Below are 16,691 nucleotides of genomic sequence, written 5' to 3'. Positions count from 1 at the left end.
CTACCTGGTAATAAGTGCGGCACTTTGAGCTAAAAGTGTTACATGATCCCCACCCTAAGGGAACTCACTATGGAGTATAACCCTGCACTAAAAGATGCACTCCTTCTCTCTTTCATACACTCAACACAGGTTCAAAGAACGAGAAAAGATGGCATTGCGTTTCAACATATGTCAACTAAAGATTCTTCCCACTCTTCATTTCAGTTATTTTGATTCTCCAACCAAGACTAAGTAGATTATATAAGAAACTGATCCTATCACTACCAGGAATAATATTCCCTTGGATTGCCACAACTTGCAAAGCAGTCCAACTTGCTTGTTCCTTCATTCCATTTCAAAAATTATCTTCATCACAGAATAAATAGTAGTTGATGTTTTGTTTATTGTAAGATATCCTGAGCTGCAAGTCACCTAAATAACAATTATTTAAAAGCTAAGTACTTAAGCAACTGCTTTTTTAAGGATTATATACAGCATGTTCAAATGAAAACTGACAAAAAGTTCCAGGAACTGGCAAACATATAGACAATGCCTTTAGCAGTGTCTTCTGAAAAATGATACTTTTGATTATATAATGCTTATTGTACATAGATTGAAAACATTAACAACAAGGGAAAAAGGTACTTTGGAATATAAAGTAATTCTTAAAATAAAATTTCATAAAATGCATTGTATATAAAAAGTTTCATTACTATACATAAATCGTGGGGTAAATCCACTGTCCTACAAACTCAGCTCATGGAATTGAGCAAAATATAGTGAAGGCTCATCTCTTAACTGAGAGCTACTTGAAGAGGGTGGAAATTATTTTTTGCTGATTTTACCTTCCTCCTGCAGCCTTGAGGACCTCCACCTATAATTTTTGAGAACTCCCATCCTTTCAGAGGAGAATCTTATTTTTATAAATTTCATTGTACATTGATCTCTTTCTACTCCCATTGTAAAGCAAAATGTAATGGAACACATGACTGGAATCTTTTTTCATATAAATAAATACTAGATTATTGTAGAATTTGATTCATTGGCTATATTATCTGATATGCAAAATGCCATGCTTGCTGCACATGTAGAAAAAGATATAGCAAACCCTATTGCCCCTTGATTGCAGGTTGCACCCTAATAAGATTACTAAAAAAATAAAGCCATTTCATCTATAGCATAGTAAGGCAAAGAAGGTGAATTCTTTCAGCTGTGTAAGAGTATGTTATAGTACTCAGTGCATATTCCCCCCCACCCCCAAACCCCCCCAAAAGCATCAATTTTCAGGGCAAAAAAGTGCCTTGAAATGAAATAGCCAGATTCTTCAGTGTGCAAACAAATCAGAAAATTACTCGATCTTCCTGGGATCTTTCCCAACTAATTGTTCCATTTAATGTAGCAAAATTGCTATCTTCTTCCTCTTGTTCTTTGACAAGTTCCACAAATACCTAAAAGAAATGAACAGCACATGGATGCTTTAATGACAACTTTTCCTCGCTAGAATTCCAGATAACAGGTAGGCAGATTTGTGACCTACGTTAATTAAAAGATTCCTTTATGCTTTTAAAAGTATCCCTTATGTTTTGGAGATAAACCTCAGGAGGAAGAAGGGCAAGGTTCTCAATTGTCATGTTACATAAGAATATAAGAAGAGCCATGCTGAATCAGGCCAAAGCTCATTGAGTCCAGCATTCTCTGTGGCGGCCCCGGCCCTCTGGAACCAACTCCCCCCAGAGATTAGAACGGCCCCCATCCTCCTTGCCTTTCGCAAATTACTTAAGACCCACCTTTGTCGCCAGGCATGGGGGAATTAAGTTATCCTTTCCCCCTAGGCTATTACAAGTTTTGCATAGTATGTTTGTGTGTATGTTTGGGGTTTTTTATATATAATAAGGGTTTTTTAGTTGTTTTTATTTATTGGATTGTTCATGTTGTTTTACCACTGTTGTTGGCCGCCCCGAGTCTGCGGAGAGGGGCAGCATACAAATCCAATAAATAATAAATAATAATAATAATTCTCTGTCACACAGTGGCCTACCAATTGTACATGGGGATCTTGAACAGAAAGGGAAGGCAAAACCCTCCCTTTCCCTTGACCCCCAACAAATGGTACTTAAGGGAATCCTGCCTGCCTCAACCAACATAGAGGCAGCATGTGGACATCCGTTTCAATAACCACCGATACACTTGACATCCATGAATCTGTCTAATCCTGCCTTGAAGCTATCAAGGCTGACAGCTGTCACAACCTCTTCTGGAAGTGAATTCCATAAACCAACGACCCTCTGGGTGAAGAAATATTTCCCTTTATTTGTCCTCACTTTCTTACCTATGAGCTTTAGAGAGTGCCCCCTTGTTCTAGTATTGTGTGATAGATAAAATAATTTTTCTCTATCCACCTTTTTTATCCCATGCATGATTTTATACACTTCAACCAAGTCACCCCTTAAACACCATCTTTCAAGGCTGAAGAGACCAAGGCGTTGCAACCTGGTTTCATAAGGGAGGTGCTCCATTTCCTTGATCATACTTGTTGCCCTTTTTTGCACCTTTTCCAGTTCCATTATATCCTTCTTGAGGTGCGGTGACCAGAACTGTACACAGTACTCCAAGTGTGGTCTCACCATCAATTTGTACAGAGGCAAAACAACACTTATCGACTTTTTTTCAATTCCCTTCCTAATCATGTCAAGCATGGAATTTGCTTTTTTTACTGCTGCTGCGCACTGGGTTGACATCTTCATTGAGCTGTCCACTAAAACCCCAAGATCCCTTTCCTGAGTTGTCTCAGAAAGCTTGGTACCCATCATTTGGTAGGTATAATTGGGGTTCTTTGTCCCGATATGCATAACTTGGCACTTGTTTAGGTTAAAATGCATTTACCACTTTGTTGCCCACTCACTCAATTTCGAGAGATCCTTCTGGAGCTCCCAACAATCAGTTTCACTTTTTACTACCCAGAACAATTTAGTGTCATCAGCAAACTTTGCTACCTCACTATTTACTTCTACATCCAGATCATTAATGAATAAATTAAACCTGTCCTCTAATTCCGTGGCTGAAGAGCTTTTTTTAGGAGCCTTTGGTGAGGGACTTTGTCAAAAGCCTTTTTAAAGTCAAGATATACAATATCAACTGGGTCCCCTTTATCTCTGTGTTTATTTACATCCTCAAAGAATTCTTACATGTTAGTAAGACCTGATTTGCCTTTGCAGAAACCATGTTGATTTTCTTCCAGCAATGCCTGTTTTTCTATGTGCCCAATAATTTTATCTTTAATAATGGTTTCCATCACTTTGCCTGGAACTGAGGTTAAACTGACTGGTCTATAGTGTCCTGGATCATCTCTGGATCCTTTCTTGAAAATCAGTTACATTTGCCTCCCTCCAATCCTCAGTGCTTGATCTTAAAGAAATATATATTTTAGCTAGAAGTTCAGCAATTTCACACCCGAGTTCCTTGAGAACTCTAGGGTGGATGCCATCTGGACCCGGCGATTTGTTGACATTTAGTTTAGAAAGGCATACAAGAACATCTTCCTTGTTTATCTCTATCTGGTTTAATTCTTCTAATTCCCTCCCTGAGAAAACTAATTCAGTGGTAGGCAAATGCTCTCTATCCTCCTCAGTGAAAACAGAGGCAAAGAAGTCATTTAGTGTTGATACTCTTATAGAAAAATCTTCTTACAACATTATGAATGAAATGTGGGCTCTGAATGACACACCTATGCCCTTGTCGCAGAACAAGAAAACAAATGGACATTTATGAAATTATGGATGGAAATGAAAAATTCATATAACAAAGTGACTGCTTTGTATATTTGTTGAAAATATATTTGTAGAAAATATATATTTGGAGGTCATATTATGATTTTTGTACCGTAAATCTTTATCTAATTACCTGATCAAGTGTTGCTTGAGAGAAGCTGTATTCTTCAACATTAAAGGCATGTTTTGCTGTTAAAATTGTCAGAAATAATTTTTTATTATTCACTGAAAGACTATGTATATTTTACCATTTACACCTAGTCATTAGTAAAAAGGAAACAAAATGTAATTGGGGAGGTGGTTTATAGCAAATTTAAAGACTAAGTCTGACTTCCACAATTCTATTAAGATTGGCAGAAGTGTCCACTGGATTCCTCCTGAAGGAAGGGTCATGGTATTTTATGCATACAGCATGACAACAAATGTCAAAAGGGATGGCTTTTGCAGTAGTACAACACTGCTTTTCTCGTTTTCTTGCTCCTGTGCACACTTCCAAAGGTTGCACACCATCATTTATTAGCATGGCAGCATGTGTATATCTCCTATGTAACTTTGTGACAATGTTTGACAACTTAATAGCATTATGCTTTAGTGCTATAAATATATTCCATAAAGGAAGTCCAAAAAACTAGAAGCTCTGCTAATTAGAAAGCAATATGAAAAAAGCTCATCAGAAAACGAAAGGTTGGATAAAAAGATAAATGCATATAGAAACATAATTTAATAGGATGATGTTAGTGATGACAGACAACAAGATGAATTTCAGTTAACAAAATTAAGGTGGATAAGTGAGGTTGAAGAGTCTATTGTATTCAATGTATCTATAAAATTAAATCCTTACCTTCTTCCAGTTTAGAAAAGACCAGTGCAAGTGACTGGACATCTTCTTTTGGAATTTTATATGCCAAAACTGAAGCAAAACTGTAAAAAAAGTAAAAGAAAAATAGGATAAGCTCCAACAAGAAGTAGATGACCTTAGCCATATACAGTAACTATTATTACATACACAATATGAAATCACAGCTGCCTGTGCTTTGGCTGAATTGGCCTTCATACTCATTTAATTATTCTCAACAATCTAAATTTTTATCATGTATAGAAATATATGTGCATTTTGTCAATGTAGAGCGTCGACGGGACCCGGGGAAGGCCAACTCTGTGGAACCTAATCAGTCGCTGGGATTCGTGCGGCAGAAAGTACAACTTTAGCATACATTTTAAAAATTCTGTAGCAGATTACAGCAGTTATAAAAATATACAATAAATGTATGAGAAAAGGAGAATAAAACAGAATAAAAGCACTGATTGAAACATGATTCACATATATTAAATGTGATAATAGCTAGGGAACGCCAACACAAAGACATACATATTTTAAGATGCATAAAATATCTGATTTTTATCTTTTACTGATTACTGCATTTTTATACGGCTTTTATAAAAATGCACTCTGAGCGAGATAGGAGATACCTACATTTGACAAATAAATCACAGCATCACAAAGTTAGCAATATATGATTAAAGAAGCATTAGTTTAATCCATATAGTGCAGTCATGCTTATTTAAATAATTTCATCAGTAAATGATGACCATTGAGTTTATAGGAAAATGTAGGAAAAATTGTGTTTGATTTATGAAAGATATTAGGTAAGTTTCTTATGTGCTCTAAAGCACCATTTTGCCTTTAAATAATTGAGATTTCAATAGATCTAATTCTAAGACTACACATGACCAAATCTAGAATCAATCCATTAATGTTTACCTTTTCAGACAATTTGCATTTGGAAAAATGCTCAAAATATTCCTTTGAAGGTATTCCTTCTGCTGTGATTCTGGTGTTTCTTTTAATTTCATTTCTAAAAAATATCCCCTGCCAAATTTAGTCTTGAGATGTTGAACTGTTCCAATGTACCTATTTGTTAGGTGGGCAAAAGATGAGATAGATAGATAATGAATTCAATGTTCAAAATCATGTTTTAAGTTTCATTAAAAAAAAAAAATTAAGATGCTAAGGAAATACCTTAACTTTCCAGATACCAAGATAGCTACACGATCACAAATTGCCTCTGCTTCTGCCATATAATGTGTTGCCAGGATAGCCGCTCTCTCTTTATTTTTAAAAGCTGCTCGGATTGCTTTCCTGTACAATATAATGCACAATTCAACAAAGAAGAAAAAGTTCCTTAATTAAATTTCTAAAGGGTTCCTAACTAAGCCTCTAAACAATGCAGTCATGTGTAATGCTGTAAACTCATTTCCAGGCCTCTTCACAAACTTGGGCTTTAAGGTAAGGCAAAAGTGAGTGCTTGTGGGCTCAGCGCAATTTTGCTTCTGCACCTGTGGAGATAGCAAAATTGCTCATGGAACTGCAGGTGCACCGGTGTTTTGGTGAGATTTTTTTGCTTCTGTGCATGCCAAAACAGAAGCAAAATCGTGCTGGCCCCACAAGCACTCGTGAGCCGCTGCGGCGAGCCCAATTTTGGATTCTGGGTACCAGTCCACCCCTTTATTAGTAGGATTCACTGGGTCAAGGATTTTTTATCTTTCATTGTAAGTTGTATTGGGTTGGGGGGCTGCATGAAGGGATGCTCGCATTGTACACACATTGTACTCTGACAATAAGGGTTTGAATTGAATTGAATTGAATCTTTCTTTACTGTTATCTTCCTCATTTCCTTTTTCCCATTCACATTCCATTTTCTAGGGTTTGTTTTGTTTTCAGACTGTGAGCTTTCTATTATCCTGAATCCTGATCTCTTTTCTTTCCCTGAAAGTTCAGTTAAACGTCTACAAGATTTAAATTTTGATAAATCCTTGAGTAACAGTTGAATTTTCTCTCTTGATTATTGAAACAAGAGCTTAGAAAGTCATGATTTTGATGGTGGATCGGCATCCTGGAATACCACCAATCAGCTGTTCCCAGAAGTGAACTTTAGCAACAGGTTTGCTGGTTGTGAGCGCGCAAGAGCGCAAGCTATGCTCACACGCGCCTTGTTGGGGCAGATGTCCAGATTCAGAAATGCAGCTGATCGTCGCAGTGAGTACAGCAGGCAAAGTGCAGAACTGGTCCGACAAAGCAGCAGCTTCAGGATTGTCATTTGGGACTGTGCTTCTTGCTTTTTCACCCTCCAAAAGCTCCTTTTGGGAGGGACTGCCATTTCAGCCTCCAAAAGCTCAATTTTTGGGGTGATGGGCTGTGGCAATCCCTGCAGCCTGGAACAGGTATGAAATGCAACACATGGAGACCAAAGGGTAGGGGCCGGTGGATGGGCAGGGCTACATTTGATATATAAGACATACCCAAATTTTCACCTTCTTTTGAGGGGTGGGGGGGAGAGAGAAAGTGCATCTTATACTCTGAAAAATATGGTATGTTAAATTACAACTTAAATTACACAAAAACAAAATGGGAGGCTACTTGCCACATGTGCTGTATTGCTATAGGGTCCATACCAGTGGATGGCTCATCTAGTAGAGTGATATGAGGATTACCAAGCATACTTAAGGCAAAGCATAACTGAAAAATAAAGAATCAGAAGTAATTACTTTGCTGTCCATTTTCTTTATATAACACAACCTGCGCTATCATTTTTAAAAATAGAAAATACCTTTCGTTTGACTCCCGCACCAAGTTTTTTCACTCTCTTTTGTAGATGTTCCTTAAGGTCAAGTGCTTTGGAAAAACTGTAGAAAACAAGTACATTTTGTAGTCTTGAAAGGAAAGTATTAATAAGATGTTAAAATTTGCACATTTAAGATATTGCAGTCTGACTCATAAATGCATAGAACATTATAAAATGAGGGGCAGGTAAGATAGACTCAGCACAATTTATTTAATTAAAATATTTTCAACCCCCATTTTAGGACATAGGACTTTCCCAGTAACTAACAATATAAAAATAATATAATAAATGTAAGCATTAATAAAAAGCAGTGATAATAACAAAACATAGTTCACCAAGAAAGTTGAGAATGAAAAAAAATCATCACAACTATCAATATCTCTATAAAGAAAAATTGGGAGAAGGCCAAGAAAAATACCGTATTTTAGTTTTGGGGGAGGAAAATAGAGGGGGGGGGGAATCTGACTACCAGATATTCATCTGGCTAGTGTCCTTAGTCTGGTAAGCTTCAGCACATTATTTTATCCCCTGGTTAGGGCTTTAAAAAAACTTATTCAGAGAGAGTAACAATGAAAGAGCTTTCAAGCTGGTACGAGCTGGGAACATCATTAGCACCTGGTTAGGGCTGGAAAGAAACTTATTCAGAGCAAGTAGAGAAATGAAAAAAGCCTGCAAAGACTTAGGGCTTGGAAAACATTCTTTGCAAAGGGTAACAATGAAAGAGCCTGCAATGTAAGAGCTGGGAATGTCGTTAGCACCTAGTTAGGGCTGGGGAAAAAAGCTTCAAGAAAAAAGAAGCTACATTCAGAGTAGAAGACGCACTCAAATTTTCAGCCGCTTTTAGGGAGGAAATAGGTGTGTCTTATACTGCAAAAAATACGGTGAACACTGGGGTTTATTCTTAAGGCCAATAATAATGGGTTTTGAGAAGTATCACTGTTTCGTACAGTCCAGAGGTATGGGACTGCATAATCTTTTGAAATACCTTATAGCTGAAATACACAAGTCTTCATTTTTCATGTTTTCAATTTCTCATCAATTATGATAAATATCAGACATAACACCTACATATACTCTTTTTTAAAAAAATCTGATTACAGCAGTGTTTCCAAATACTTTAGATCAGCAATAACTATAACCCATTTTTGAAGACTTCACTTTTGAAAACTTCAGGTGAAAACTTCTGCTCATTTTGGCTTTATTAAGTCTTAAGGGGAGCTAGGTCTACAGGATTTATATATGTATTTCCATCAAATGTGATGAAGGACCTGTTATTTTATTGAACTTAAATATAAAATATAAAGCTTCATAGTAATTACGTCTATCATGATTGGATACACATGTTTTTTTGTTAATTATTAAAATGCTTTTGTTCAAGAAAAATTATGAAATATATGTACAAGAATGAAGAAACTGAGATATTCTTAGTAATAATATAATAAACATGGTATGTGCAGGCATCTTGACTTGCTTTAATCTGTTGCATAAATAGCAATACCACTTAGACTTATACTTTTGCTTCACAGTACAGCCCTCTCTAAGCGGTTTACAGAGTCAGCCTATTGTCACCAACAACCTGGGTCCTCATTTTACTGACCTCGGAAGGATGCAAGGCTGAGTCAACCTTGAGCCTGTGTGATCTGAACTGCAAAATTGCATGCAGCCAGCAGGCAGCAGAAGTAGCCTATAGTACTGCACTCTACACTGAGCCACTATGGCTCATTCATGTTGATATTGAACTATATGCAACTGAAGTTTGTATATTGAATTATATTCAGCTGAACTATTCCCAATAAATAAATATAAAATAATAAATATAAAAATTGAAATGTGCTATCTTTTTCTTAAAAGTCATTCTTTGGTGAAATGGCAGGTAATAAGTAAATAAGTTTTTTAAAAGCCAAATGTAAATAAACAGTCAACTATATTAGAATCTTTATAGCATTTATAAAATATTAATACAATCAGTATCTTCAACAAGATTGCGTCATTGCACAATAAGAGAAAATACAAGTAATGTATACAGAAATCAAATAATTGTGATTCTTACCATTTTATGACTTCAATCCTGTCACTAGGACTCATTCCTTTGATTGCTCCATAAATTTCAAAATGTTCTTGTAATGTAATATTAGGCCAAAGTGGGTTTGTCTGTGGACAGTACCCCATATATTTCATGGAATTATCCACAATATTTTCACCTAAACAATAATCTCCCATCAACACCTGCGAATACAAGAATCTCTTCTTAGCATCCCTTCAGTGTTTCTAGTTCAGTGTTTCCCAACCTTGGCAACTTGAAGATATCTGGACTTCAACTCCCAGAATTCCCCTGGGAGTTGAAGTGCAAATATCTTCAAGTTGCCAAGGTTGGGAAACACTGTTCTAGTTAAAGGAGATTGTGAAAAGTTGAATTCCCTAAAATCTTAATGTTAAATAAATTTAACAGACAAAATGCAACATTGTATTTTATCAAAAAAAGTATTATACTGTTCTATAAGCATTTATCTAGGAATTTATTTTCCAATAGTCTTCATTCCTTATTTTTTTTATAAAATTAATTCATTTAATTGCTTATATCCATTCCCATGTTCTATTGATTGCTGGCATTTATAGAGTGCATCAAATCTGTGCATGCAGTCACACAGAGGATGAATCCATATGCTCAGATACTGTCAACTGCAGGGATCTTTTCTATGTAACTGACTGAGCTATAAATCAACTGTATAGGCCACTTAATTCATGATGTCTCTGGGTAGTCTAAAAGTTAAAAACACATTCAACGCAACACAAACTCAGAGGTTCATACATCAAACACATTAGCAACACAGACCACTGGGGGAAGGGGAAATAACTCCAGTGCCAGGCTTTCTGAATAAATGCTATTTGGATCACATCAGCGGGCACAGCTTTGAAGATATAAGTATTTGGTTATCCATATGAGGTTTAGTTACTTTTGTGCTAGTTACAAATAAAATATTCAAGTGATAGTTTGTCATTAACTATGCTGAAATAAAAATTTCTCCATTGCAGGGGATATAGCATCCAGAAATGGGTCAACTCCATCTGCTTGCTGATTGGATTGAGCCTGTCAAAAGCTGTTTAGGTCATACCTCTGTTGCTTCTCCTTGGCAGCTTTTTGACTCAGTCGTTCAGCTAGGATCATTGTGCCAACCATTCCTCCTGTTTGGGATTGACCATTTCTGGAGTCTATATTCATCTGAATTTCCATTTCATCAGATGTTCTATTCAGTGAGATTGACAGATGATTCACTAGCATCGGTGGAGTTGCTGGTGGTTTCTGCTGCTCCTGACAATCAGCAGATCTGTATAATCATCGCTTTGATTATTATCTAGTTGTTTCGGGACATTACCTTATTAATGCAATTGTGAGTGAAGACTCCCTCATTCAGGATATCCTAATGAGATGATATTCCTTGTGGGGTCGATTGGCAGTTAGGAGTTCCTTGTAGAGCCGCTATTATACGAGCAGCTTGTCACAGGCATCGTCATTAGCGTCTGCCCTTGATTCTGAGCCATCAGTAAAAGCCGCTGATCTAAATTGTCTCTCTGGCTTCCATCCCTTTCTTCAGAGACAAACTCTTTGGGGGGGCTCTGGACCTATGGCTGATGGATCTTGCCATCATTTTCCAGACATGTAGAAATACGTGCAGACTCATACTTCCAGCGGCCTTCTTATCGACCCCACGACTCAGGTGTGGTGTTCAATCGCTCTCAGAACTATTACTTCCAAAGGCAGAGGTAAAGGTAGAATAGGCTTGATAGGAACAGACAATTTAGGTCCCAACGGCTCTTTCGAGGGGAAGGAAGCCATTCTTTCAAGCGCCAGAAGTGAATGCACTCCTGAGCTCCCCATTGGAAGTTGTCCGGCCTATTTTGCAGACCGATGCTATGAGTCCACCTCAGATGCTTGGGTCAGAGAGACCATCTGATCAGGTCTCTCTCTTTCTAGAGTTCCTCTCCACTCCCCCAATGTTTTTTCTTCGATGCTCTGTCTCCAGGGACCCTTGTAAGAGGATCCTCATGCAGACAGCTTTGCAGAACTTGAGGATCAATGCGGATAGGGATTTTATTCAATTTTATTTGTGGTCACTGGAGAGATCTTCTGGATCTTAAATGATTTAACTGTTTCATCTGCTATAAGTGATTTAAGATGCATTCACTTAATTCCATTCTGGAGGGCATGAGAGAGGGCAACTTCCTCATTTCTATCAATTTGACAGAGGCATATCTGCATGTGCCCATACTTGTTTCCCACAATTTCTCAGGTTTCAGTTCATTGACCACCATTACCAGTATAGACAATGTCTTTTGGACTGCCTTTATCTCCTAGAGTGTTTACTAAACTTCTGGCCATTATAGCAGCCCATTTGAGGGTCACATATGTGTATGTCCAGTGTTACCTGGATGATATCTTAATCCAGGTGCCTTTCGCCCAGCAGGTGCCGCTAGACGTGGAGACCACCATCCAGGACCTGCGATACCACTGCTTATCCATAAATTTGGAGAAAAGCCATCTTACACCCACCGCTCAATTGCTCCATTTGACAGCCTTGATAGATTCTGAAGGGAGCTTTGTGTACCTTTTCCCAGAGTTCCAGGCAAGCATTAGGGAATTGACACATAAAGTCTGGAGGGAAAAAGAAGTACCCTACTCGTTTCAAAGGTCGGAATCTCTTATTCTATCTTTCCAGCCATCCCCATTAGAACGCAGAGCATCTACAAGTACTATTGGCTGCTGGATCCACTCGCCAATTGCAAAGTCTCAAGCTTCAATCCCAACCAGTTTCAGACCACATTAAGGCACATTCAACAAGGAGCACAGCAACCTTGGTGGCATGGGCGACTCAAGCGTCCCTTGAGGAGGCTTGCCAGGCAACCACCTGGTCTTCCCCTTCTCCATTTGTCAAACACTATAAGGTGGTCATTTACATTCATTGAACGCTATAAGGTGGAAGTGTCCTTTGGACAAAGGGTGCTACAACAGATCATCAGAGACTGAGGAACAGTCAGACAGTCTGGGCTTTCCCGGATAGACAACCAGCTTTGGTATGTCCTATTTCTGGATGCTATATCAAGCACAATAGGGACATTAGTTTTATCTGGAGAGTTCCTTCTCAGAGAGGTGGATATAGCATGCAGCCTCACCCTGTTGCCTACTTGAACCTTGACTGTCTGCCTTTGGACTAGAGGACTAATTATTTACTGATTAGGGCATTTGTGAGTCTGTTGCTTTACTACTTCGTCAAAAGCTGCTAAGAGGTAGCAACAGAGGCATGACCTAAATGGCTTTTGACACACTCAGTCCAATCAGCAAGCAGATGGAATTTACCCATTTCTGGATGCTATAGAAGGAATGTATCAGGTAAGACCAACATCCCATTTCAATAAGAAATATCCATTTCCTCTGCCTAGAAAGTACTGTAAATTTTGTGGATGGGACCTCAATAGCGATTAATAAGCAAAAATAATGAGAAAGAGTAAGTGCAAAGATTTGATGAAAATTATATACTTGGCCTGAAGTTGGTTCAACTTCTCCTGCTAGAATATTAATCAAGGTACTTTTCCCAGCTCCATTGGGGCCTAAAATTCCAATAATTTCTCCTAAAAAAGAAGCAAAAATGGGGGAGAGGGGAAGGAAATGTTTTTTTCAAGTAGCTAATTGTTTCATTTTTGACAAAGTAATTACATAATAAATAATTTAAAAGTAACCTTTCTTAACGCAAAGTGAAAGATAGTTCGTTGCCACTTTTTTCATTTTTCTTCCAAGAATGAAATCAGTCTTTCCATCATATTCTTTATGTAAGCTGATGACCAATACTGCAGGTTTCTAAAGAACAATGAAAAATAAGGTTACAGTGAGTTAGCATGTGTCTATGAAGCGCAATAATTCCCTTCAAATTACATTATTTCTTTTAGTCAGCAAGATTAGCCAATATGTAGGAATAAAGTGTTTTCTGTTGCTATGAGAGAGATGGACATTATAAAAATGGAAACGGATGAGAATGAGAGGAATAATGTGGCTGATTTAGGGTTATAATATATTCAATATAAGACTATAAGGGATTTAGGGATATAAGAGCCATGATGGCACAGTAGTTAGAGAGCAGCACTGCAGGATACTTCAGCAGTTCAGCGGTTCAAATCTCATTGGCTTAAGTTTGACTCAGCCTTCCATCCTTCTGTGGTGGGTAAAATGAGGACTCAGATTGTTGGGGGCAATGCTGACTTCGTAAATTGCTTAGAGAGGGCTGTAAAAGCACTATGAAGCGGTATATAAGTCTAAGTTCTATTGCTATTGCTATAATCAATCCATGAAGATTAGGTAAATAATAAAGATCCCTTTGTGATTTTACTACAGATTGCTTTCTCTGATCCCTGGAGAGATTAATTCCAAGTATACTTTATGTGGACTTTCTTGGTTTTTCCTTAAAGATGATCCCTTCTATTCCGTCTTCAAGGAAAAACAAAAGGAGTCCAGTTGCCTCTTAAAAAAGGATCTTCTGTGTTTTTCTTTAAATTTTCCATTTTTCCAATTTACATAAAAATAAATATTTTTAACATGTCTCTTGAAGTTATTTACACTTATTTCTATGCATTTTTGTTTCTCTTTTCTAAACAACTATATCACTTATCCCACACCTCCTAAAATTCTGTTTCCTCCTTGCCTTTCATTTCTAACGTGAGCTTGTACATCTCAGCACATTGTAATATCTTATGTATAATCATCTCATTGGTTGATATATTTTCCAGTTTCCAACAATGAGCATAAACAATTCTTGCTGCTGTTACTATGTGTAAAATGACATACTGGAGTTACATAGAAACATAGAAACATAGAAGACTGATGGCAGAAAAAGACCTCATGATCCATCTAGTCTGCCCTTATACTATTTCCTGTGTTTTATCTTAGGATGGATATATGTTTATCCCAGGCATGTTTAAATTCAGTTACTGTGGATTTACTAACCACATCTGCTGGAAATTTGTTCCAAGGATCTACTACTCTTTCAGTGAAATAATATTTCCTCATGTTGCTTTTGATCTTTCCCCCAACTAACTTCAGATTGTGTCCCCTTGTTCTTGTGTTCACTTTCCTATTAAAAACACTTCCCTCCTGAATCTTATTTAACCCTTTAACATATTTAAATGTTTCGATCATGTCCCCCCTTTTCCTTCTGTCCTCCAGACTATACAGATTGAGTTCATTAAGTCTTTCCTGATACGTTTTATGCTTAAGACCTTCCACCATTCTTGTAGCCCGTCTTTGGACCCGTTCAATTTTGTCAATATCTTTTTGTAGGTGAGTTGTTTCTTTATCGTTTGATTAATTATTCCTAATAAAAATAATTCATCTTTAAATTCAATGTTATCTCCTGTAGCCATCTCTTTATCTGTTCCTAATATTTCTTTGCTGTGGGGCATTGACACCACATGATAAAATGTTCCATCCTTATTTTTATACTTCCAGCAGTCCGGTTTCATATTTGTATAAATTTTGGCCAATCTCACCCATGTGAGATTCTCTGCACACTCAGGGCGGCTTACCACAAAGTTGTAGTTTTTTTAATCTCCTGAAGTATATTTTAGCATTTGCCTTGTTTCCTTCCTCACCTTTTTTTTTTTTGCTAAATAACCTATTGCTACACCCCTCAGATACACTTTAGCCATATTCCATATAATTTGTAAGGAACTTTCTGAGTTAATGTATATATAGTGCCATTAGGTTGGGAGGATTAAGACAATCTTGTTTACCTCATCACAGTCCTGGCAAGTTATCATCTCTTTAACTTTAAGCTTTTCGGCCATAACATCTTCATCGCCATCGTCTTCATGTGATACATCTAAGAATTTACAGGCCTTGAGCCGTGTAGAAGCTCTGGATAGGAAAACATATTCAATCTCTGCTTGTGGAACTTCTAAATAGATTGCAAAAACATTCTATCTAGTATGCCAAGTCTGATCCTTTAGGCCAAAGCCTAAGATCCTTGCTGCCAAATGAGAGTGTATTTCAAGTGAAGGACTTTGTCATTAGGAAGCATTTTCTAACTTCAGTGCAAGGATTCTACAGTTGTTTCTCCCTCACCCTGACTCTTGGAAGGAAAGATCTAAGCCAGGGGTGTCAAACTGGTGGCAAGTGGGCCAGATGTGTCATGTGCTGGCCCACGCCCATCTCAGCTCCGCAAAGACAAAAAATGTCACAATACATCATGTCATGTGATTAAGTTTGACACTCATGCTCTAAGCAAAAAACATAATAAAAGGTTCCTAGAATCACCAAGGGCTATTCTGCTGAGCATATAACAGAATGGATGAGGAGGTAGTCCTTATAGACAAATGACATAATAAAGTCACATTATTTGTACATTCATTTGTCACAATTGGGAAATACTACTGGATACAAAAATAATCCACCAAACAGATGTGGGAGAAACATAGGATGCCATGAAGGACTTAGAAAACATGGTGTAAATTTGGAAGTGCAAGGATGAAGGGGAAGGTATCTATATGAAAACATTTTGAGAAGAATGGATTTTCATGGATCAATAGTCTTAAGCAGAGAGTTCTGAAAAAGTCAAAAATCCTGCTACTTTAACAGAACACACCCGAGGGGGGCGGGGAATATCTAATAAATGAATTTCATATCTTTGTGGACAAAAAGCTTCAGTGAAAAATTATTAAAGAAGCAGCTTATTGTTGTCAAGTTTTGCTTTGAAAAAGTAATTTTAATACTGATTTTTAAAAGAAAAATGCAGAATACTTGCCTGAAGAAAGGATCTGCTCTCATTGATTTGCCTCCATACTTCACCTCAAGGTGTCGCAGAAGAAAGAGCCAAATTATACACTGCAAATAGGGCTAAAAGAAAGAGAAAAAACAAAAAAAGCAACATTAATACAGCTTTGTTTCAAATTACATTTTAATTAATTGTATTGGAGAAGATAAACAGAACTCTCATAATGTATGCTATATTGACCCTTAACACTGTTAAAGTACTTTCAGCTTAAAGTTCAATAGAGACAGTTGAATTTTGCTCATAAAATGTGTATGAAAAATCTTATAATATTGAAGTCTTTTTTTTCATTTATTTCTTGTACTTCATTTTATGTAATATACTTTGTTTCATATACGGATATGGCCTTTCCTCTGACCAAAGTAACTCTGGCTAATAAGCAGAATTTAAATTTAAGCAATATAACTAATTATAAATGCAATATATGATCACAATTTAAGAAAAAGGCAACTGAGAATAAAATCTCAAACAAAATAAACTAATTAAGCTTCACTAACTTCCTGACTGTC

General features: G+C 37.1%; 1 protein-coding gene across 1 annotated transcript in view; it reads right to left on the bottom strand.

Moving 5' to 3' along the window:
- Positions 1-362: 362 nt before the first annotated feature.
- The window catches only part of LOC139158661 (cholesterol transporter ABCA5-like), a 53,510-nt gene continuing 37,181 nt past the window's right edge, over positions 363-16,691 (bottom strand). Inside the window, exons 27-38 of the mRNA XM_070735979.1 lie at positions 16,156-16,247; positions 15,146-15,269; positions 13,103-13,220; positions 12,903-12,994; positions 9,420-9,595; positions 7,355-7,430; positions 7,169-7,263; positions 5,767-5,886; positions 5,509-5,658; positions 4,588-4,667; positions 3,880-3,935; positions 363-1,427 (exon numbers count right to left, since the gene is read on the bottom strand). Coding sequence (XP_070592080.1) covers positions 1,320-1,427; positions 3,880-3,935; positions 4,588-4,667; positions 5,509-5,658; positions 5,767-5,886; positions 7,169-7,263; positions 7,355-7,430; positions 9,420-9,595; positions 12,903-12,994; positions 13,103-13,220; positions 15,146-15,269; positions 16,156-16,247 — 1,287 coding nt within the window. The 3' untranslated portion in view covers positions 363-1,319. The remainder of the gene's footprint in view (positions 1,428-3,879; positions 3,936-4,587; positions 4,668-5,508; positions 5,659-5,766; positions 5,887-7,168; positions 7,264-7,354; positions 7,431-9,419; positions 9,596-12,902; positions 12,995-13,102; positions 13,221-15,145; positions 15,270-16,155; positions 16,248-16,691) is intronic.

Source organism: Erythrolamprus reginae, chromosome 2 (assembly GCF_031021105.1).
Source record: "Erythrolamprus reginae isolate rEryReg1 chromosome 2, rEryReg1.hap1, whole genome shotgun sequence".
Classification (NCBI taxonomy): Eukaryota; Metazoa; Chordata; class Lepidosauria; order Squamata; family Dipsadidae; genus Erythrolamprus; species Erythrolamprus reginae.
Note: the sequence above shows the minus strand (reverse complement) of the source record. Positions and strands in the feature narration are given on the sequence as shown.